We start from the raw sequence: 24,568 nt of genomic DNA, 5'->3' as shown, positions 1-24,568 counted from the left end.
ATGTAAGTAAGACGTTTTCTTAATTCGTTCCTCATGGTTAATTTGAATGTTAACGAACCTAAAAGGGCTATAAATAAGCAGAAAATGACAGACATCAATTATATGTAAGTAAGACGTTTTATTAATCAGTTCCTCGTGGTTAGTCTGTATGTTAACGAACTCTAGTGGGCGGTAAAAAGGCAGCGAAAATGGCACCCATCAACAAGGGGGGCGTCGGTGGTAAGCCGTTATGGAAGTGAGTAGGTTGTCAACGAAAAACATCTTGTTAGTAAGAGATGAAGTTATATACCTCCTAGAAATCACTAAAACCGTTCTAGTCTCTTTTTTTGCAGTCCAAAGAGTAACCCTCCGATATTAAGCGGAAGTCGGCTCGTAACACAACATCGCCGACCTAACCATTCACCGTCTAATCAAATCTACAGTATTCGGACGATGCATAGCTATTCATATCCGGAAGAACTGCAGACATCGGCATGAAGATCGCGCTGAGTATTTTACTCCTCACAACGTTCTCCGCATGGATACCCGGTATGTGTTCTGCTTAACATTTCGAATATTCTTTCATCTCTTTATATAAAATGCAGCAACTACAAATGACTGAACTTTTCATATATAGATAGTCTCACTACTCAATATAGTCTCTTTTCTGCAGAGACATTGACAGTTGCAGAACTCATGTACCATTGATCGCAGAAAGGGAATATATTTTCAGACTCCGTCGGCCAAAATGCGGCAGTGTCCTTGAAGGCGTCCCTCTTGTCCAACTATGACAAAAGTTTGCGGCCGGTCAAGTCAGCGTCTACAGCTGTGAACGTGGACTTCGACATCTCCGTGAAACAGATCATTGAACTGGTTAGAATTGGTCAACTGTCGTGTTGTTTCGTGCTTAGCGTTTTGTGTTTTACGACGTTTTTGATGACTATAACATTATCAAAAGCTACGACCATGACAACGTCACATATCTATATTTTCCAGGCAGAAAAAGAACAAACATTTCGGCTCAACGTCTGGATTCGGATGGTGAGTGTAATCTTATTAAGGGAGGCTACATTTCAGCACATTTCACACCTTCGAAATCTTTGGCAAAATATTTGTGCTTATACTATATGATGACAATATACATTGAGTCTACGGGTTATGAAGTGGATTGCTAACACCAATTAAGCCCCCCTCTCATTGGACCCGCGGCACGCTGGCGGCGTCGCTGCGGTCGATCGAATTGACAAAGCGCTCAACGAATTTCATCGACAAAATAACGAATCTTTTTAAGCTTTGTGTGTTTTGTTATCTTTTTGGTCATACTTGTACGTTTTGAATGATATTCCCATATAAAGTCAATGGTAACACAAATCCAGTTTAGGACGCAGCGACGCCGCCAGCCAGCCGCGGGTCCAGTGAGAGGGGGGGGGCTTTAGTGACTAAGGCTACGGTGATAACATGCCATTTCTCACATGTTATTTATAACCCGCAGTACTGGGACGATGAGTTGCTGACGTGGAACGCCTCAGAGCATGACGGCGTGGACACGTTAATTATCCATTCCTCGGAAATTTGGAGACCCGACATCTTTCTTTATAACAAGTGAGTTGAAGAAGTACTTAACTTTGACAAAATTAGACTGGCTTGGCGGAACAGTCTAGGCACATGTATGATAATGTTTTGCTTTATCGATTACCTTCTTTATAATTCAATATGTTTTTTAAAAAGTTTTTTTAAATTGAAACCCACAGCATAGCCGAGACATACGGGGCCATACCCGCTATCACTGACGTCAAAGTGACCAGTGCAGGGCGAGTGACGTACCTCCAGCCCGCCATCTTTGACAGCGCATGCCCAGTGGGTATTGAAAGATTTCCGTTTGACAAGCAGGTAAGATTACCCTCATGAACGAACTGAAGCTGGAAGTGGGTGTGAAAATCTGATCGTCCGCTGTAATTGGCTCGTGAAAGTCAATGTTTCTAGCCAGAAATTCTGATAGGGTATTAATGTGTTGATGTGTTCAAAAATTCGTATTTTCCGAGAACCATAGTAGAATGGAACTCGTTGTAATGAAATACTGTAGGAGCATCTTCACTAAGTAGCTTTAAAGAACGGTTGCATTCAGATATACAAAGACTAGGTGTAACAGACCGTTCGATGTAACATAACCAGCTGCTACCGCGCCGCGTGCCTGCGAAGCTGGTGTGTTACGCCTAATGGCGGTTGTACCGGCTTTATAGATACAGATACAGAATGTAGAAATCAGGCATGCTGGTCGGTCGATATTGATATACATGTGTGCTAAGAGGCAAGATGCCTGAAGTTGTCTTCACTCCCTGTGGCAATTTTTTTATCATTTTTTATTCGTTTAAGTCTAATCTATATATCACTTATCTATCCGTCTTAAAACATGTGAGGTTTGCCATGATACTTTACAGGAATGTGAGCTGGAATTTGGGTCGTGGATGTACGCACGCAGCAAACTCAACCTGTCTCTAGTCAGCCCCTTTGCGGACCGCAGGGTTTTCACCATAAACGAAGAATGGATTCTTAAAGGGATGCCAATGGAAAAACGGGTATGGGTATTATGTGTACCCCCAATGACTAGGAGAGTACATATGTCATACATTAGTCTTCATAATATCCTCAGCCATTACCATTATCAGCGCTGAAACCCACTCGGGAAGTGCTCAGCAAACCCTCCCGGTCTCACAGTTGCTCATAGATAATTAATGTGCTGAGCCTTATTTGGCACAAAGAGTCGTTATTTGCTCAGGGATGACTAAATAGCGATGTAAGACGTAAGCTGATTGGTTGATAGGATCCCAGCGTCCTTTGTGGCTTTGCTCGAGATGAGCTTTAGCAAACCCTCTGATTGGCTGAAAGCTGTTGGTGGTGACGGCGACAGAAGTGTGTTCAGGGGCTCGGAAGGGCAGGGCCGCTATGGGAGGTAACGAAACTGAACATATCGGGTCTGCTGGGAGGATGCAAAGAGGGAGACTTGCCAGATACACACTTAAAGAGCTGCTACTTTCTTCCGGGTAACAGTTCAAACGTAAGTAGCAAACCTTCACGTGGTGCCCCTGTTAATCCGCTTGCGGAAACCAATTGCTACACCTTGCTTATCTCTCTCTCTCTCTCTACATCCTTCAGTGGTGGAAAAAGGATAGCCCCTCGGTACGGCACCGAGGATGAAGTTCGACGTGACAAGCTTCAATACTGAAGTTCAAACGTAGAACACAAAACACTGGGTGACCACATTGTTTGATAGTATAGTGATGAAACTACGATGTAGCATGCAGTTTTGACTTATTACGCATCACCCCAGCAGGTGACCCTCTACCCCTGCTGTCCGGAACCCTTCACCACCGCTGTTCTCACCGTCCAACTGGAGCGCCGGTCCTTCTTCTACATGTTCAACATGGTTCTGCCGTGCATCGTCCTGATGATTCTCAACGTCATAGGGTTCTACATCCCCCCGGACAGCGGGGAGCGGCTGGGCTTCTTCATGACCATCCTGCTGGCTCTCGTCGTCTTTCTGCAGGTCTTAGCGAGCTCTCTGCCCAAAACGTCAACAACTGTTCCGCAACTGGGTGAGAAGATTTATTTGCAATTTCTATTTACAATTCAAGACGAATTGCTAAATCAAATCATACTAGAACTTGTACGCATATTTCATTTCCTCCTCCTCTTCTTCCTCCCAGGTCAGTTCTTCGCCGCCACCATCGCGCTGGTGGGCTTCTCGTGCCTGGCCTCCATCGTGGTGATCCGCCTGTCCTGCAGCAGCCCGCCCTCCCGCCCGCTGCCCCGCTGGCTCCGTCTGCTTCTGCTGCGCTACCTGGCTCGCCTCTTCTGTATGAACACCATTGCGGAGGAGAAACACGTTGTTCACCCCGTCAAAGAGGGCGTCGATAACCGTGTCATCCGTGATCACGACGACGAACAGAAGAACTCAACTCTTCTCTCGCTCAACGAGATTTTGCGCTACTGCCGGGAATTCTCTAACTGGGCAAATGTGAAGCAGGAGGAAGAGGAGGACCAGGACGAGTGGAAGATGGCGGCTCTCGTGCTGGACAGGGCTCTGATGGTTGTCGTTGGTTTCTCCACTTTCGTCGTTTGTGTAACCCTGTTACATTAGATGACCGTAGAGGATTTGTGAAAGGACCCTTTTCCCTTGATATTTGATGACAGAATAATTCATATGATTATCATTTTGTATAATTTTGATCTATTTCTTTATAAATTGTAAATGGTAATTTGATAATGTAAATGTATACTTATTATATATCGTAATCTTACTTATTATGTTTACAACTCTTCTTTTTCATTTGTTTCATTAGGATTTATGGTACAATTTCAATTTGTTCTTTCGTTAATTTTGCTTATTTTTGATTATGTATAATTTTGTAAAAATTCCCATTGTCTAGTTTAGGGGAGGCCCATGAAAAGCCACCTAGGCTTCTGACCCACCTTGTGTGTTTTCTTTTTGCACTGTTTATCTTTTTATAGTTGTACATATATGCGAATAAACAATAAACAATAAAACAAAACCCTGTAATTGTAACCCCCGTAGCCTGACTAAATCGCGCTCCTAGCGGCCGGCCCGACGGTTACCGCGCCCTAGAACGGGGAGGGGGTCATTAACCTCCGCCAGCGAGCGATAGCGTAAACACAGGCTATAATCCCCCCTCCCCACACACAACACACACACACACACACACACATCGCCAGAGTACAATATTGTATAGTATTATAGTTCAACATAGGGAAGCCAGAAAAGAAATCTGATGAAATTAGCTTTTTTTTAGGATTGCGTCTACAAGTCGTTGTGATACATACATGTCTGTGGTGACTTCAATAGTCGCACAGGTGATCTTGATGATTGTATAACAGAAATAGACGGCATTCCTCCCCGAGTGACGCTTGACACAACAGTCAACAATCATGGGGCTAGTTTACTTGACTTTCTAAAAGACGCGAAGATGTGTATGGTAAATGGCAGATTTTGCCAACACAATAACAACTTCACCTCTGTCTCGACAAAGGGTAAAGCAGTTGTTGATTATATTCTTACGCCCCACGATTGCCTCGAGACCTGTTGTGACTTTAATGTAATTACTGCAAGTGATATTGTGGAGAAATGTGGCTACTCATGTTTAAGTTTGATAGGCGATCGGAGCAGATTGCCAGATCATTCTGTGTTATCTTTGACTTTCTATGTTGGAAGCCAGGTTGTTGAAAACCCACAGTCTCTGCCACAACAATGCAGGACAAAGAAATACAATATCAGACACTTACCTGGGAATTTCTTGGCCTCTGCCGTTAGCCGTTTGGCTTTGCGTAACATGATAGACAACCTACAAGCCATGCATGAAAGTCAAGCCAACATTGACGCTTGGTATGACACGTTTTGTGACACTCTACATGATGAATTAAAGTCAGGTGAGGATGTTGATATTGTTAATGTGTCAAAATATAGAAAACTTTATCGCCCTGGTAAAGCATTTTGGAATGCCGAGTTAGATAACTTATGGTCGGAAATGCGGAAAGCCGAGTGTGAATTTACCAGATTTAAGGGTAGTAGGAGGCGTAGAGAAGACCTCAGGATAGTTTTTAGAAGTAAGCAGCATGCTTTTGATAAAAAGCTTCGTTTTTATAAACGAAGATACGAGCGAGGACAAACCCTCGAACTAGAAGGTCTCCAGACTAACAATCCCCAAAGATTCTGGAACGAAGTGAACAAACTAGGACCTAGGCGTAGTACCAAGATCCCTATGCAGGTCACTGATGATAAAGGAAGTCTGATTCAGGATGTGAAAAGCGTAATTGAAAGGTGGGAAAATTACTTTGCAGGTTTACTCGCAGGGAAGGATAGAGATGCTGAATTTGACGAAGACTTTTACCAAGAGATCTGTTCACTGAAAGTACAACTTGAAAGGAACATGAGCGATTCTTCTTACTCCTCAAATCCGTCCCTAAACTCCCCAATTACACTTAATGAAGTGGAGAAGGCCTTGATTTCCGCCAAGACGGGGAAAGCCAGTGGAATTGATGAGATCTCTAACGAAATGTTAAAAACCCCAAATCTGCTGCATTCCCTGTATAGTCTAGTGCAAAAATGCTTTGATAGTGGCCTTATACCGTCTATCTGGTATAAATCAATAATAAAACCTATCCCTAAATCAGCCAAGAAAGATCCCAAAATCCCTATGAATTACAGGGGAATAAGCCTGATGAGCTCAGTCTACAAACTCTACACAAGTGTCCTTAATAATAGATTAAATGAATACCTGGAGTCCTCAAATCTGATAGTAGATGAACAGAATGGTTTTCGCAAAGCGAGAGCCTGTATTGATCACATATATACAATTTCTACTGTTATTAGAGCAAGGATTCAGGAGGGTAAACCTACTTTTTCATGTTATATAGACTTTCAAAAGGCATTTGATTGGATAGATAGGGATCTCCTGGCTTACAGATTGCTGGAATGCGGGGTAGATGGCAAGTTTTATGAAGCATTAATGACACTATATAAATCACCAATGGCATGCGTGCAACTCAATGAACACAACACACAATGGTTTCCTACTCCGGTTGGAGTTAAGCAAGGTGACGTATTATCACCAACCTTATTCTCTCTGTATGTCAATGACCTGGCAAAAGTAGTGAAAGAGTCTGGAATTGGTGTTAGGATAGACGATTCAATACTCAGTATACTACTGTACGCAGATGATATTGTTCTCATGGCTGAGTCTGAAGGCCAGCTACAGGAAATGCTGAACATAGTAACAGAGTGGTGTTCAAAATGGAGGTTGATGATCAACCAGTCTAAAACACAAATTATGCACTTTAGAAAACGTGGCACTAAGCGTAGCACTTATGAGTTCATGTTTGGAGAAATGAAACTTGAGTATACAAGCTCATATAGATACCTAGGTCTCCATTTAGATGAGCATATGACTTTTACCCGTGGTACCACTATTCTTGCAGATGCTGCGGGTAGGGCCTTGGGAGGTATACTTGGCAAAGTTAAAGTCCTAAAAGACTTAGGATATGAAGCCTACTCTACACTGTACAGTTCATGTGTCTGTCCTATACTGGATTACGCTGCGGGTGTGTGGGGTTTTAAAAAGTATGACAAAAGCACTGTTATTCAGAATAGAGCCATTCGGTGCTTCCTTGGCGTTCACCGCTTTGCTCCCACTCATGCCATAAATGGTGACATGGGCTGGACACCGTGTGAAGTTAGATGGAAAGGGGCTATGGTGGCTATGTGGAACAGGCTAGTGAATATGTCTGACGACAGGATTACAAAGAAGGTTTTTAGATGGGACCTGCGAAATAATGGTCCCTGGAGTAAAGACTTGTATGAAATATTCTCTGAATCAGAACAAGAACATGTTTTTCAAAATAGGTTAAGAGGCGACACGAGACTCACAAAAGATGTAATATTCTCGCAATATGAACAAAAGTGGGCTTATGAGCTCTGGCTTAAGCCAAAACTAAGAACGTATGCACTGATAAAAGACTCATTCTCTCCGGAGAGATATGTTACACTCCCTCTTACAAGAGCCCAGAGATCTCTGTGTGCCCAGCTGAGAGCGGGCATATTACCTTTGTCTATTGAAACAGGAAGATTTAATGCCATTCCTGAGGATGATAGAATTTGTCTACTGTGTAATCTACATGAAATTGAAAATGAGGTCCATTTCCTATTTTATTGCCCTTTTTACGACAGTTTACGCCAAACACTGTTCAACAAAATGTACAACAAGAGACCTGATATCATTTGGGAAAGAGATGAAACAAAACTTAACTGGTTATTCACGGAGGGGGTATTTGAAATTGCTTCATACATTCAAAAGGCTTGGAGGGAACGTAAGCACTACATCTACTCATAACAAGACAACAACAACAACAACAACAAAAAATTTGCATCTAGTTTCGGCTTTGTCTGGTTTTGTTTCTACCCTGTCATATACTGTTTTGACTGTTATATACTGAGTTGATATACGTGTGTTACCTTCAACAACTTTTGACCTGAATTTAATTTATGTTCATTTACCACCTGCTTTCTTGAATTGAATCATTGTACCAGGTGTGTCCCTTTTTGTGTTTCCACTTTATTATGCTCATATCATTTTGTTACTCAGTACTGCTATTATTATGATTTATTTCTGATTATCATTATTTACTACTGTACCTCCTACATTTCTCAAGTTTATGTATTCTTATGTATGGTGTCTTATAAGCCCGTATGGGCTGGGCGACTTTTGTCGCAGGACACGGAAATAAACATTCATTCATTCATTCATTCATACAGAGGCTACGTAGACCTATTTTGATTTAACTTTGTGGGATGAGAAGAAAATGGATAGCATGGAACAAATTGAAACTAAACTACGTCATGTACATTTGTTTATTTGGTGTATCTATGGACTTTTCAGCGCCTAATGCTAGGGTCACATTTCCCAACCGGGGCCCGGCCCGGCTATTTTCGGAAACAGAAAATTAAGGTGCATATCAATAGATATGCACAAGCTATGTTATGTTAATGTTTCGTATGTATTGTGTTTTTTATTGTCTTTTATGTCATATTTTTCGTTCCCAAAGACGGGCGGCCTGGCCCCGGATTGGAAATGCGACCTAAGCATAAGTGACGTATATGAAGGTAATGTTACACTTTGACCTGACCTGAACAAGACGTCAATAATGCCGAGGCGATTGGGCACCTTTGACCTGGAACGTCGCCTATGACATCATCAATGGTCCCTTAGATATGCCATTCTCTCGTGTGTGACAGCTCTCTGTAATAGGACGGATAAGAATAATAATAACCTTTATCATACATTCATGCCCTATCACGGGCTAAGTACAGGCATATGGATTCAAAATACATGGTAACATTCATATAATGACACTGACAGGATTGCTAAGGCTAATCTAAAACACTGGTTCTAAAACTACTCTAATGCATAGGTTCGGCTTATTCCCGTCTCTTTGTAATGTTAGAAATAAGAAGACAGAAGAATGTTGTATATTCGCACTATTCTATTGACGCTACGATTTCAGATCACGTTTGTTTGTGCCTGACAATAAGACTTGAAAACAAGCATGTAACGTAACATGACCTGTTTACGTCCGATTTATTCAAAACGTTATTTAGCCTAAAACAGCGTGGACAGAGCCTATGTTTAACCCATGGGTAGAAATATCAGCTCTTCTAACAAGAAAATGCATGGTCTGTAAGTTTTTCTCCGCCTGTTTAACGCCGTGCGAGCATGTATTTATACTGGGGTATATGATGAAGAATTGTGCTAGGCTTACCCTTTATCGTCCATCTCAGTATTTTCCCTTCTAGCGCTATGCTTGAAGAACATAGACCGGGAAAAAAATGCACAGTAACTGTCGAAAGTAGTCTACAGACAAATGACAGTAAAGTCACTATGTTTGTCCCTCCGCTTGCCCGACGCGATGGAAGAAAACAATTTTTGTATTGTGAATTTCCCCGAAATCGGCAGTACGTGGCGTTCACGTGATAAACGCATGGCCATGATGTTATGCCGTACAAAAATGTATCATCTGAGCGGGGGTCGCTAGGTTGTATCAAACCTTCCTAAAACTGGCAAGAGTTTCAAACCTCGAATCACCATGATAGTCTGCATATCAAAGAAAGGTTTAACGTCAGCTACTTTTAAAACATACTAGCTATCGTGTAACTTAGAAAAACATGATGAAATACGCGGTGTCGAATTACACGCTTCCGTGCAACTTGTTGTTACTGGTTCAGAAGTTTATTCTGTTATGTCACTGGACGTAAACCCTTTTAAATGTTTTGTATAATAGAGAGAGATGGCTGAGGATCATACGTATGACGTTCTTTGTTTCTCATGAGAACAGGCTTTGGCATAATACACCGCGACATGTGGACATGACCCAATCTGGACGTAAACTACTCCTGCACGTAAATAGGTCATGTTACGTTAGATGAATGAATAATCAAAACTTCCACTGGAAGGAATCGCACAGATGATTAATCTGACTGGTTAAGGAGTGACTTTAACAGGTCTCTGTATGTATGATATAGTGTTGTATTGGATATCTGGAGTTTCTTTTTTCACAACCAGGAATCTCACCTGCTGGCGTTTCGGTGTCTGTCAGATACCTTCTTCAGAGCTTCTGACTGGAGTACTGCTTCTCACCGCTATAAGTGCCAGGCGCTTGAAGAAGGTGTCTGACAGACACCGAAACGTCAGCAGGTGAGATACCTGGTTGTGAAAAAAGAAACTCCAAATATCCTATGTTCTACCAACCTGATGAAATTATTTTCGGTAGTGTTGTATTGTTTATCTACTTCACGAGGGGAAACATATCGCTTACTGGCATTTTCAATGTGCCCTGGGGGAAAAAAAACACCTCAGACATAAGCTATCACCTTTCCACTTACAATCAGGCACATCGCCTCACCCCGGCCACCGTAAGCCATCTTGACAACTCCATTGTCCAGGCCGATGACACACGAGACAAAGAAATTCTATCCCACCTCTCCCCCAGACGTTTCTACTAAACCCTTTGTCAATGTTTGATTGCGTGCATATTCTGTCCACAAGCTAACTGTCAGCAACCCTGGAGAAGTATATCAACCCTGACACACGGAGGCATCATGTATCATCTGCCTGAATAGCTTACTGTCTTACTAGAGCCTTCTGTACGCCACGCGTACACACCCTTTCGCCGCTGTCATACTGCAGAGGGCGGCATGAGGATATAGCTTACTGTCTTACTAGATCCTTCTGTACGCCAGGCGTGCACACCCTTCCACCGCTGTCACCGCGGCATGAGGATCGCGTTGGACTTCTTCGTCTTCACAATATTTTTATCATGGATGCCCGGTAGGTTTTTCATGTTCTGAGTGATTGATCTACAGTTCTCACTATATTTGCTGGCTAACTACGTGTTCTTGATCTTTATTACGTGTTCTTGATCTGTATAATTGCATTTCACATTTGCCATAAAAAACGTTGACATTTCGCCCATGGTAAAGACACACCGAATTTACAGGAAAGCTGAACAGATTATCGCATCATTATTTTAGCTGTGTGATTAGTACTTACAACACATCATTTTCGTAAATTCCAGTTGCTAGTTCTACATGCAGTTCAAACATCTTTTTAAATGCGTGAAGTTGAATTAACAGATAACAGATCAATTTGCATGACTGCCGATCGTAACGTTGTCATACATTACTATAGATGCTCTAGATCTGCGATAGGGGTAACGTTAGGTATTGTACGTTAATTAAAGCAAGAATGCATTTTCAGATTCCTTCGGCCAAGATGCGGCCTTTGCCCTAAAGTCGTCTCTCTTGTCCAACTACGACAAAAGTTTGCGGCCGGTCAAGTCAGCGTCTACAGCTGTGAACGTGGACTTCGACATGTCCCTCCGACAGATAATAGATCTGGTAAGAACTTCATCGAAAACAACGGGTCAGGCTTATATCCAAGTAGCTCTTCTGGCAAAATGCTAATGTCGGCAGAGAAAGTGTCTGTGCACTGTCTTTGCCGAGATAACGACTTTGCCACCGGGAGATCTACTTGGCGATTAGGGTCAGACGATGTCATGCTAAATATCTATAACCCTGCATCTATCTCGATTTCATGTCAGCATCTGTATGACTTGAGGTACAAGGAAGGGTCTATCACTATATCAGGATCACCTCGCGGCATCGGGAATGTAGGCATGTTTTTCTTTAAGCTCAATCTGCATTGTTTATGTGTAAACTTCTGATTAAGGTTAAAGCATCCGCACTGAACCAATCAACCTTACCTTACCTTACCTGCAGAAAAGCAAACATACCTTGTGTTACGCACTAACTCTGCCTTTCTTCCTGTGGAAGATCTATATACAGATATGGAATCGTTACAATTTCACATCATTTTCCAGGCAGAAAAAGAGCAAACATTTCGACTCAACGTGTGGCTGCGCCTGGTGAGTGTGATCCTTATTTCGACTTGAGCAAACGTATTGACTAGCTATAGCTACTCATTAATCCTCGACATCTCGGACGAAATGTGATGCCACAGAATAAAAAAGACTCTTTTTTCGCAACCAAGAGATTTATTCCACCGACGTTTCGGTGACCATCTGTCACCTTCTTCAAGGCAATGCTGACTGGTTCTGACTGCCTTCAAGAAGGTGACAGATGGTCACCGAAACGTCGGTGGAATAAATCTCTTGGTTGTGTAAAAGGAGTCTTTTTTATTCAGTGACTTACCAACCTGATGAAACTATTCACTGATGTGATGCCACAGTTGAAACGTTAACGTTGGTAAGAGGAAATTTTGTTTGACACGAGCGCCCTGTTTCCCACCACATACAGTACTGGGATGATGAGTACTTGACGTGGAACGCCTCAGACCACGGTGGTGTGGAATATCTAACTATTCACTCATCCGAGGTTTGGAGGCCTGACATCTTCCTCTACAACAAGTGAGTCGTAATATTACAATTATTCTACATTTGATCCTTGCGGTCTGTAAGCAGACACACCATTGCACTTTGACATCTTTGCTATTTGATAAGCGTGCTCTATTTGAAACTACAGCATAGCCGAGACCTATGGGGCCGTACCCACCATCACTGACGTCACCGTCACCAGTGCAGGGCGGGTGACGTACCTCCAGCCCGCCATCTTTACCAGCGCATGTCCAGTGACGATTGAAAGATTTCCATTTGACAAACAGGTGAGAGAGTATAGCAGACAATAAATTTTCTTTTTCTCACAGACCAGAAGTTGACAGGAAGACTATGCGTCCAATTGTTTGTACACCCGACATCTCTACACTGGTCATGTTATTTTTGCACGCTCTACAACATAATACTCAATGTCGTATTTACCAAACGCATGTTCTTTATTGTTTTCTTTTTTTTCTGTTTTAAAAGTTTGCAGTTTGATTTTTGTGTGCTCTTTAAAGTTCTTATTATCATGCAGCTATTATAATTTCCTTTGCTTTCTTCATTACATTTATCGAGGTTGGAATGAGTCGCACTTTTACAATATCTTGCAGGAATGCGAACTGGAGTTTGGGTCTTGGATCTACACAGGCGCCAAAATAAACCTGTCTCTGATAAACCCCTACGCGGACCGTTCAGTCTTCACCCAGAACGAGGAATGGATCCTCAATGAAGTGCCAATGCAACGACGGGTATGTATATATAATAATAATAATGGTTCATTGGTCAGAAATTACCCGTGCAATGGCAGCCAGTGCTGAATTGCAGCTGCAGGGTTTACATCATATGATACAGAACATATACATATTTGCTCCACACTTGCACTTTGTGGAACTGTCGCAAGGGTCTGGGTGGCTGCCGTTCGGCGCCAGCAGGTGACCTCAATACGACCTTCCCCAACCGAAGTCAGGTACCCATTCACGCCTGGGTGGAGTGAGGAAAGTCGTCTAAAGTGCCTTTCCCAAGAGTACAACATCGGGGCATATCGGGGTTTCGAACCCGGGACCTCTCGGTTCTGGGCGAAACACTCTACCGATTGCGCCACACACATGTATGAAGTAAGCTGCTCCTACGTAAGATACAGCAAAGTAGTTTCATTTGTAAAATAATTGATCTACATGTGTACTAGAACTGTTGGTACGCTTCAAACTTAAATCCTCAAAACCACTCCTCTATCTGCGTCTATCTGCTCATCAATCCAACAGGTGTCCCTCTACTCCTGCTGCCCTGAGCCCTACGTCACCATCATCGTCAACATGCAACTCGAGCGCCGGTCCTTCTTCTACATCTTCAACATGGTTCTGCCCTGCATTATCCTGATGATCCTCAACGTGTTCGGGTTCTACATCCCCCCTGACAGCGGGGAGCGGCTGGGCTTCTTCATGACCATCCTGCTGGCTCTCGTCGTCTTTCTGCAGGTCCTCTCAGACTCCCTGCCCAAAACTTCAACAACTACTCCGCAGTTGGGTAAGACGTTTCTTTTTATCCCAAATATTCCAACCAAAACCAGCACGTCTCCCTCGAATTGGTGCCGCTGGAGAAGACGGCTGCCCAAAGTGTGTGGGTCTCAGACTCGCAACCTGTTACCCACCTTAAACAAATCCACGCGAAGGCTACCGTGCCACCCCTTCTCACTCCGATGTAGGAATTGACACGGTCACCATACTCGATTTGAATATCTGTATTTGTATCTATACTATGTATCTGTACTATGTATAGCTATGGTCACACTAAACTCACGTCGTACCTGCGATGGGGTTTCTTCCGTCATGACAGCGCCGTACGTCGTACGTTTGGGGAAAACCGGGCGCAATAGTTAACACATACAAAGTGGTGGTCACATATAACGTAGGTACATCGTACGATGTTTTTTTTACGTTTCGGCGCATGCGCGCCGGAACGTATTGTCCTGGCTTTTACCTTCAAGCAAGGCTTCAAGCATGGACCAGGGAAGCTTGGTTCAACACTGTGTCGCAGATTTGCATGTGACACAGGACGGCGCAGATTTGCATGTGACACAGGACGGCGACCGCATGTAACTGCTACAACTGTTCGGAAATATCATTGCATTGTGGTTTCGGACTTTGATATCCTGAAAAATGACCATATTACATCTATTCCACAAGATTGCAGAAGAAAAAAAATGATTTCGTCAAGAAAACGACCAAAAATCGGCATAAATGATACCATATAGTAAGGTTATAGCATTACGTCCAGTGTTAATAGTTACGTACCGCAGCTTGGCCGATCTGGCAACGCGAAGCTCTTCAGACCCAGAAGATCCGGGTTCGTCTCCGTGCATGGATTTTTTTTTCTTTTTAGATATTGAATATCAAAAATATATATTGATATTATATTAATCTATCAATATCATATTTATGAATATCATTTTTTTCATTAATAAATAAAGAAATATTTTATATTTGGTATTTTTAAATATTCATTTAATAGATACAAGCAGTGTTTCCGCCAGACCGCGACTGAGAGGCCGTCCACTTGGGGAGGGCCGTACCGCGAAAATTAATTGACCGTACCGCGAAAATTAATTGACCAGGAAAAGTAACTGAATGTTGTGATCAGAAAAGACTTTGTTAATTTTTCAAAATCAATTTGTTACGAAGGTCGCTTTAATACTGCTTCAATCGTCACAAAATGCGATCTATATAAAGTATACTAGTGACCAGAAGCGTCTGAAGTGTAAAGGGGTTTTCCCGCCCTGTGGTCACGTGACATCTTGCCGTCAACCAATCAGAGCACAGGATTTTATGACGCGGACCAATCAGCGCTTAAAACCTTGCATATCAATGAGCTTAAAAACATGGCGGACGGCCCGGGACGGGGCAGGTTGCGGCTCGACTTATGTGAACTCATAGCGAAAATTATGATTTATCTACGGTACATATGGAGAATTTTCACGGAAAAACACTCAAAGGAATATATATTGTGTCGAATACGGTCAGAAATGACGGCGAATCGCGGCAAATTACGACGTAGAGGCTGAAATGCACGGGCGAAATTCTTGTTTTGTTTACGTTTTTCTTGTTTGCTTCGATGACTTTCTTCGATTGAGTCTTGAAAAACGGGTTTTTAATGAGATCACCGTATGCCAAAGGCACCGACATCGATTCTTCGCAAGCTTAACAATAGCAACAAACAAAAGAGTGTGAATGTCCAACGATATAGAGCGTCCCCACGCCCGCAGTAACAAAGAAAAACAAAGAAATTATGCCGACCTCTCGTATTTTTTTCCCCGATTTCTCGGCATTTAGTTTGTCTTTTTTTTAAAGAGGACGGCCTATGTCTGAGTTCAGGCCGTCCAAAGCGACATAAGGCCGTCATTTGACGGGAAGACGCCCCTCTGGCGGAAACACTGTATACAAGGCCTTTGTCTTATGAACAGGACTTCATAGATTCCAAACCCGGCATTCGAATTTTTCTGTTCATTGTAATGGAAAATACCGTGCAGCGGCTCCTATGCGCGGTAAGATGATTCTTGCAAAACACTCGCCACTAAACTTCTATCCCCGATGTAAACAGAGGCTCTTGATGTTGTTTGCAAAACAGCGATTCTTTGTTACAGTAGCAAATGCTCCATTGTTCAGTATCGACTTCATTCAGACAACACGGACGTGGAAAGTGGCGCCCCTCGGCACAAAACTATGGGAATTTTCATGAATTTTAGCAAAATTACCCAGGAAAATAAGGAAGAAATGTTGTAAATGCGGAAACCAGAATAATACGGATGAGGTAGCTGTTGATTTGTTTGACATTTGGTAGTCATTTTAGATAGAACCTTAGCTGTTATGAACTTCTATTTCACTTAATTACCATAGTGCTGATGATTCAATGGTGCTTTTTCAAATTTTATGTTTTATTGCGTGCCATGTACATAATTACATTGATAGCTTTTATAATGAGCCTATTATACATTTTACAAATAAGTACAAGTTGTAGGCCAAGACCAGCTTTTTCAAAAGCACTTAAGTTAAGTGACGTAACTTCAAAATTGCTTTCCCCAATCTGCCTTTCTCTATTAAAACAGTACTCATTTCCCAAAATGACAATTTTTCTTATAGACTGAACAGCCCTTGAGTGACTTCCTCTGGCAGATTTTACTTCAAGTAAAGGGAAAAGACAATTCACACTTATAAACGTAGCCGAAACGCCAGCTTTTTTTAAAAGCTCTTGTTTTACTGTACCTAGGTCAATCGCAGGTAAATCGCAGGTAAATCGCACGTAAAAGTAGCCATCGCCGAGCGTCCTACGTCGAAAAATACAGCTAAAGATGATTTTGAACATGTTCAAAATTTTCCCTCCGTCGCCGTACGATTTTTATTGCCCCCAATACAGACTTCACTATGGCCTTCTTTTTATACCAATGAGGTGAAAAATGTATACATTTCGATCGTTTTCTGATGGTTTCAGTTTTCCCTGATATTGTCGATGTTGTTGAAAAGTGCAGCCACCAGAGCACAGTGGCAACCGTTGTACAGCGCGCCCGCTGAAGAGCCTGCTTTCAAGGCTATGATTTTCCACGTGTCAGATCAAGTATCGCGCGCAGGTGATGCATACGATTGTTTCATGGCTATACACACGTGGGTTCATAATTATATCAGACCTCAGTCCCATCCTGTCTCTACTTTTAGTTTGCCAAGAGAACAGTTTGCGGATGGCCCAGAGAAAGAATATGACAGGCCAGTTGTATTGTCCATCAAAAAGAAAGCACATAATAGGCATAAAACGTCAAACGAAAACTGAAAATAGAGACAGGATAGGACTGAGGTATGATCTAATTATAAACCCAGGTGTATACAGACATAAAGCAATTATATGCGCGTGGTTCTGGACCTGACACGTAGAAAATCTAAACTTGGAAGCAGGCTATTCTACGGGCACATTGTTTTCTGGTTGCTATTGTCTTATGATGGTTACAATTTGCATCAGCATCGGCAATATATCAGGGTAACTGAAACCATCAGAACATGGTCGAAATTTATGAATTCGTCACCTCATCATTAGATAAAAAGGCCGCAATAAACCCTAAATATGAGGCTATAAAAATCGTACGGCGTTGGATGAAATTTTGAACATTGCCCGACGCTCTGCGATAGCTGATTTTACCTACGATTTACCTGCGATTTACCTGCGATTTACTTGCGTTGTACGGGAAATGCATCGTACGTGCATCGTAGGTACGGCGTGAGTTTAGTGTGACCGGGGCTTATCTGAATACGAATAAAGATTATACGAGTGGTTGTCATAGGTATTCCAATTCTGAACAGTGAAAGACAGGGCCTATCTGATTACCCTATCATATGTCACATCATCAATGAATTTCATGTCAGAATGTTGTGCTTGCACTGCCCCCCTCCCCTTCTAGGTTGGTTCTTCGCTGCCACCATCTGGCTTGTGGGCTTCTCGTGCCTGGCCTCCATCGTGGTGATCCGCCTGTCCTGCAACAGCCCGCCCTCCCGCCCGCTGCCCCGCTGGCTCCGTCTGCTTCTGCTGCGCTACCTGGCTCGCCTCTTCTGTATGAACACCATCGCGGAGGAGAAACACGTGGTTCATCCCATCAAAGAGGGCGTCGACAACCCAGCCATCCTTATTGACGATGAAGAAGCGGTCGAACAGAAGAACTCAGCAATTCTCGAGCTCGATCTCTCTCTCCGTGAGATTTCGCGCTACATCCGAGGATTAGTTCACAAGGCGCAGGAGAAGAAAGAGGAAGAGGATGACCAGGACGAGTGGAAGATGGCGGCTCTTGTGCTGGACAGGGCTCTGCTGTTTGTCGTTGGCCTGGGAAGTATTACTGTTTGTGCGATTCTACTACTGTAGATGGTCGAGAGGAGCACATGGCTGGGAAAATGTCTCTACAGCAATCATTATCCCCACATTGCAAGAAATACGGTGTTGTGTGCGAAACTAATCATGATTAAAAACTGGTTAGAGATATCGTGCCCCGTACTTGTCACATAGAGAGTTTACTAGCAATCAAGCGTCAACCAAAGGAATTTTTCAGAACGCAATAGTACTGTAAATTAATTTATTTCCACGGGACTTAATTTAGTAGAAGGGGAAATGTTTTCGCAGTGTTTTAAGTGCACGGATGAAAGGTTCACCACGAAAACAGCGAAAATAAAACCACCGAGAACATTTTAAGATTTACAGTATGTATTTACATGTAACTATCAGATAAACCTTAACATTTTATATGTAAAGCAAATGCTAATGCTTGTCAGGTATAAATATTGACATTCTTGATATGGAAATATACGTATATCGTGACCGTAGCCATCAAGTTCGAGTTCTAGATAAAATGACCAAGGATACGTCACGTAAATAATGTTGTATATGCTGGCATCAGAATACACTTAGTGATCTATGTCTAAGGTCTTATCATATTTGTATACACGTATACCATCTGGAGGAACCAATGTGCCGTTAGATTACGAGTAATAGTTATCACAAAAATGTACATAATATCATGCTACGATTAATACTTCCACGGTTACAGCAAATAAAACTAAATTAAAACCAAGTGAAAGTGCTGGCGTTTCTGCGTCTTGTGCAACTTGTTTGCCTGGTCTCAAGATCTAAAACAGCGGACTTTCCTCGGTAATGTAGCCAAAACAAATTGTAACGCGTGAACTACAAGAAGACAACCAATATCTAGACACTCGTACAGCCCTACAGTGTTCCCTTCAAAGCTGTTCCAAAAAATATTCAACAACTGACCCTCATCCCATCCTTATTGTTGTTGTTTATCCCCAAGTCTGTGTGTTTTGGCTGATGTTGATTGACAGTGGCCGGATAATGTGACACCAGGGCAGAACCGTGCTGTCAGCTCTTCTCCGGGAGATTTCACCGCCCTGACCTGGAACGGTATCTCAGTCTTACGGGGTTTTTCTTCCAGTTGCATGCAGATGACCGCCTCTTGAGTCTTCGATTACTGATGCTTAGTTGAATACTGCAGCTAAGCGTAAACGTGCAGCGTAGTAACAAAACAAAACAAACCGTTTCTTGGTTGTATATGCTCTTTGAAAGGTCTATGATATAACGTTATAGCCTTATCTGATCATGTGAGGGATGTGTGGCTAAACTAGAGGATAAAACTCTTGTGCCAAAAGTCCTCTGATAACTGTGTATCTCATTAACGAGTGGTAGGTTTGACAAAGAAAATACAGATCTCCTCAAGCATACAAAGTAACGTCATTCAACAGCAGTCCATAGAACTGGTCATCCAGCATCTGAGACTGGCGCTTGTGATCATGCGGCATGGCATAACACGCGCCTGAGTGGCCCCACTGTCCAGCATTCTTCTGCTGCCCTGTCAGCCCAAGCGTTTGTAGCGGATAGTCATAGCACACACACCAGCGTTGTGGAGAACATGGGAAAAGTCCCGAGCTTTTTCCTTCTTATGGCACTCTTCGTTTGGATACCAGGTAAACTGCCATTAGTTGACTTTAAGTATTTTTTTTTGACTTGATACCTGTAACTTCTAGTAAGGGTTCAACTACTAGTGCGTGAGGTCAAGTTATATATTCTCTAATTGAAAAAAAATTGCGTACCTATTTTTTTCTTTCACAAATATGGCATAATGTTCTCCTTGTGGTTAAAGTTAAAGTGCCCCAGGCGTCTTGAAAAGACGCATAGGGGTGGCACCGGCCATTTCTATAGCCCTTGGGCCACACACATTTGTGCAAGTCACTACAGCAGGGGGCTAGTCCGCTGGGAGTGATGTGTGTTTAGCTACCATACTCTTTCCCAAATGCTGAGTGCTATGTACCATTTTTTAAAGTCTTTGGTATGACCCGGCCGGGGTTCGAACTCACGACCTACCGTGTACAAGGCGAACACTCTACCAACTAGGCCATTGCACCGGTAATGCACCTTGTGGTTACTGGACCTTTAATCAACAGAAAAAGCTGGCGAACTGTCAGCCTTAGTGCTAAGTGTATTAGAATTTGATAGTAGATCAAGTTCGTCTAAAAAGAGCCTATTTCCAGGGTGCGTAGGACAGGAGCCGGCTGTGGCCTTGAAGGCGTCCCTCCTAGCCAGTTACGACAAGAGCCTGCGTCCGGTGAAGGCGGCGTCCACTCCCGTTAACGTGGACTTTGACATCTCGCTCAAACAGCTCATTGACCTGGTAACAACGGTTTCGAATCCATGGCGTTCTTGATTATACTGGATATTAGTTTTTGGTTGTGGTTTATTGGGGAAAGCTACATTTGGTATTGTCTTATGTTGCCGTATTTTCTTATGTTGTGAATTCATGACAATTTCTTGTACATATAGTTTGAATAATCTGTATCAGATCGTCTGAAGCAACCTGTTGATTTCTTTTCCGCAGGCGGAGAAAGAGCAGGCCTTTCGAATGAACCTTTGGCTACGCCTGGTACGTACTCATGGACCGCTCCTGGGTAACTTTTCAGATTTTACACCTTAATATCGATTAGTTTCTGAAATCCCTCTGCTGTTATTGAATGTTCCTATGCGTTCCTCACTTCCAGTACTGGGACGATGAGTACCTGACCTGGAACGCTTCAGACCACGGTGGTGTGGAGTCCTTAACCATTCAGTCGGCCGACGTTTGGAGGCCTGACATCTTCCTCTACAACAAGTGAGTAGAAAGCAGCGCTCTCTTGCGGTAACTACCGACAACGCATGTTGGTTGGCTGGTTAGTGCATGAGTGGGTTTGCTTGTAAAACGGTGTCATTCGATATATGCATGGTATCAACAGCGGCCCTGACATGATATGATGGAAGGGACTCCTCTATTACGTTCTATGGTATTTATGCAGTTTTCACAAATGTTACTAGGAAAGTCAATGCCTGTCGTATGTTTGCTAACTCGATGTGGTTGCAGCATAGCCGAGACCTACGGGGCCTTGGGAACCGTAACGGACCTCACGGTGACCAGCACGGGGCGTGTGACGTACCTACTACCAGCCATCTTTACCAGCGCATGCCCAGTGGACATTACGAGGTTTCCGTTCGATAAGCAGGTATGTGTCTATGCAATCTTTGGTTGGTGCCGAAGCCTCATTATATATTAAGTTAGTTGAAATCCTCCCACACCATAATTGATGTATAGGGCGGTGCCCATCTCCGTTTCATAGCCCTTGGGCCACACTGTGGTGCAATCACTGCAGCAGGGGGCTAGTCCACTGGCAGTGGAGTGTGTTTAACTTCCATACTGTTTCAGAAGTATGTACCATTTTTATAAAGTCTTTGGTATGCGCCTCTTGTCCAGAGGTGTCCTACCTGGGGCTTGAACCCCAGTCCTTCTGGTCCAAGTAATTTGAACCAGATGTGGCAGAGTAGCAGAGGCTCAGACCACTACACCACAGGGACACCCCCTCATTATATATACAGAGGACACATTTGTGTAAACACAAATCCGAGAATAAAATACGGTACATGAGAACACACGTATCGATGAAACGAACTACGCAACCATTTCTATATTTTTCAGGACTGCGTGTTAGAGTTTGGTTCCTGGATCTACCCCGGCGATCTTGTGAACATCTCTCTCGTCAAATCCAGCGCGGATATAACTGGCTATACAAACAGCGAGGAATGGATCCTCAGGGGAGCACCGATGGAGAGGAAGGTACGAGTAAATGAAGATAACAAAAGGAAAATATTCGAATTTTAAAACTTCAATTACGCCATTTACCAACACACGATCTTAGAACGTAGTAAGATTTGTATTTGGTTCCAATATCTGACGGGGGTGTCCCTGTGGTGTAGTGGTCTGCGCTTCTGTCTCTCACCACATTTGGTTCAAATTACTTGGACCAGAAGGACTGGGGTTCAAGCCCCAGGTAGGACACCTCTGGACAAGAGGCGCATTGAGTCATACCAAAGACTTTATAAAAATGGTACATACTTATGAAACAGTATGGAAGTTAAACACACTTCACTGTCAGTGGACTAGCCCCCTGCTACAGTGATTGTACCACAGTGTGGCCCAGGGCTATGGAACGGAGATGGGCACCGCCCTATACATCAATAATGGTGTGGGAGGATTTTAACTTTAACTTTCTTTCCAATATCTGACACAGGTGGCCTACTACTCCTGCTGCCCCGAGCCCTACGTCAGCATTCTCTTCACCCTACAACTTGAGCGCCGGTCCTTCTTCTACATCTTTAACATGGTGCTGCCGTGCATCATCCTGATAGTACTGAACGTATTCGGGTTCTACATCCCCCCGGACAGCGGGGAGCGGCTGGGCTTCTTCATGACCATCCTGTTGGCTCTCGTCGTCTTCCTGCAGGTTTTGTCGGGATCCTTACCAGCAACGTCAACAACTACTCCACAACTGGGTGAGCTATGCGCGAGCATCTGGAATATTTCCTTTTCTTTTGAAGGTGTAGGGTCCCACAGCTTCCCATGGCGAAAGAAGCCACAATGGCTTCTTGGTAGGAAAAGAAAGCCTTCCCGATGCCTCCATGAAGTTTGAATAACATCTTGGTTTATAATTAGGAAACGTATTCAAGTTGTTGACAGCCACTCGAAGGGTATGGCAAGTCTATTCAACTTATAGCTAGCTGTCAAACGCTATCTCAATCACTTTTTCCCTTGGTGCACTTTTCTGCACGCTTATATTGCTCAGTGATGCTCGAAAAATTAGACTCCTGTCCATACAAATAATAATAATTATATCGTTATGCATGTTTGCCTCCCAGGTCAGTTCTTCGCCGCCACCATCGCGCTGGTGGGCTTCTCGTGCCTGGCCTCCATCGTGGTGATCCGCCTGTCCTGCAACAGCCCGCCCTCCCGCCCGCTGCCCCGCTGGATCCGTCTGCTTCTGCTGCGCTACCTGGCTCGCCTCTTCTGTATGAACACCATCGCGGAGGAGCAAAATGAAGTCACTCCCATCAAAGACGGCGTTCAAATTCTCGCCATCAAAGATAGCGAAGACATCAAAGATAGCGAAGAAGGAACCGTGCAGAACTCGCCATCTTCCACCCACATTCTCCAACTCCGTGAGATGCTACGTCACATCCGGGACTTCGTCCTTCAGAGTGGGGAGAAAAAGCAAGAAGAGGCTGACCAGGACGAGTGGAAGGTGGCCGCCCTGGTGCTGGACCGGGCTCTGATGTTTCTCACCGGCCTGGGAAGCATCATTGTTTGTCTGATTCTGCTCCAATAATTGATGGTAATGATGCGGCAGGAATGTGTTTGATGGTAACCCAGTAGCATTGCCTATTATTCAGCCATTACGTATCTAGTTATTCTACTGTTTACAAACAAACCAATGAGCTAATAATAACCAACCAAGCAAGCCACCAACAAACCAAGTAACCAACACTGATGATGACGTAATCTCCATGGTGGAGGTGATTAAGACAGAGAGTATCCGGTGTTTTCAAGTTTATTTGACGTATTTGTACTTGTGCTGCGTCATGATTTAGTACACGTCATGTCAGGGTTCCCCTGTTTACCTTTGTTTACGATCACGTTTCGACTCAGGTGTTTACAAAACAGTGTCCATTCACTTGTGGTGCATGCAGAGTAACCCGAATCCATTTCAAAGTTTCAGATTTTGCTGTTTGTCAAAACATCGTGGTCTATTATGTATGTCTTTAATTAACCTTCTCTTTATCGGTTTAACCACCTTTTCCATTTGTAACCGTAGTTAATTGGCGAAAGTTAGTGAAATAAAGTAACGAGCAGGAGGCGTGTTTCATATTTCGTGTCATAAATGCCATTTTCTGAAGAAGTGAGCATGACTTCATGTCGATCTGACGTGGACATTTATTGGTATAGTCTCATTTTCCAACCCGACATCTATCAAGGGAGTCACCGAGGGGTCATTGACGCGGTGGGGTCATTAACTTTCACTCAAGGTGGTAAAATCATTTCCCGACGCATTTTGATTCTGAGTTCTTTTGGTGAATCTCTTATAGATACATATATAATATGGCTGACAGTTTCGCACAAAATACGTAGATGGCTAAAGACGTTGGCCTTATAAGATCTTATAACTGTAGGAGAACGAAGTTTGAAGCAGCCTATAGCTTGACTTTTTGCATCACGTCTCCACCTTATAATTTACTGCTGTGTTTG

The 24,568-nt window shown here is 43.3% G+C and overlaps 2 protein-coding genes across 2 annotated transcripts; both read left to right on the top strand.

Moving 5' to 3' along the window:
* The first annotated feature begins 188 nt into the window (after positions 1 to 188).
* On the top strand, positions 189 to 4,235 carry LOC136440505 (neuronal acetylcholine receptor subunit alpha-10-like). Its single transcript, XM_066436555.1, has 7 exons — positions 189 to 219; positions 713 to 852; positions 1,472 to 1,581; positions 1,731 to 1,869; positions 2,418 to 2,555; positions 3,311 to 3,572; positions 3,684 to 4,235. The coding sequence occupies exons 1-7, from the start codon at positions 189 to 191 to the stop codon at positions 4,115 to 4,117; spliced, it is 1,254 nt and encodes a 417-aa protein (XP_066292652.1). The 3' UTR covers positions 4,118 to 4,235.
* Positions 4,236 to 10,816: 6,581 nt separating this feature from the next.
* Positions 10,817 to 23,777, top strand: LOC136440500 (neuronal acetylcholine receptor subunit alpha-3-like). The gene is made up of 14 exons (XM_066436551.1): positions 10,817 to 10,871; positions 11,301 to 11,440; positions 11,923 to 11,967; positions 12,359 to 12,468; positions 12,584 to 12,722; positions 13,047 to 13,184; positions 13,698 to 13,959; positions 17,873 to 18,295; positions 20,508 to 20,638; positions 21,003 to 21,112; positions 21,359 to 21,497; positions 21,968 to 22,105; positions 22,560 to 22,821; positions 23,185 to 23,777. The coding sequence occupies exons 1-14, from the start codon at positions 10,817 to 10,819 to the stop codon at positions 23,649 to 23,651; spliced, it is 2,559 nt and encodes an 852-aa protein (XP_066292648.1). The 3' UTR covers positions 23,652 to 23,777.
* The last annotated feature ends 791 nt before the right edge of the window (positions 23,778 to 24,568 follow it).

This window comes from Branchiostoma lanceolatum, chromosome 8, assembly GCF_035083965.1.
Source record: "Branchiostoma lanceolatum isolate klBraLanc5 chromosome 8, klBraLanc5.hap2, whole genome shotgun sequence".
NCBI classification, from domain to species: Eukaryota; Metazoa; Chordata; class Leptocardii; order Amphioxiformes; family Branchiostomatidae; genus Branchiostoma; species Branchiostoma lanceolatum.
The sequence above is the reverse complement of the archived record's forward strand: the minus strand, read 5'-3'. Positions and strand labels throughout refer to the sequence as shown.

What these genes read in the sequence shown, in the direction of transcription:
- LOC136440505 (XM_066436555.1), top strand. Translation starts at nt 189, where the DNA reads ATGGCACCCATCAACAAGGGGGGCGTCGGTG. An exon ending in GATTTCCGTTTGACAAGCAG is followed by an intron (nt 1,870 to 2,417) that starts GTAAGATTACCC and finishes GATACTTTACAG; the next exon opens with GAATGTGAGCTGGAATTTGG. An exon ending in GGATGCCAATGGAAAAACGG is followed by an intron (nt 2,556 to 3,310) that starts GTATGGGTATTA and finishes TCACCCCAGCAG; the next exon opens with GTGACCCTCTACCCCTGCTG.
- LOC136440500 (XM_066436551.1), top strand. Translation starts at nt 10,817, where the DNA reads ATGAGGATCGCGTTGGACTTCTTCGTCTTCACAATATTTTTATCATGG. An exon ending in GACATCTTCCTCTACAACAA is followed by an intron (nt 12,469 to 12,583) that starts GTGAGTCGTAAT and finishes TTGAAACTACAG; the next exon opens with CATAGCCGAGACCTATGGGG. An exon ending in GATTTCCATTTGACAAACAG is followed by an intron (nt 12,723 to 13,046) that starts GTGAGAGAGTAT and finishes AATATCTTGCAG; the next exon opens with GAATGCGAACTGGAGTTTGG.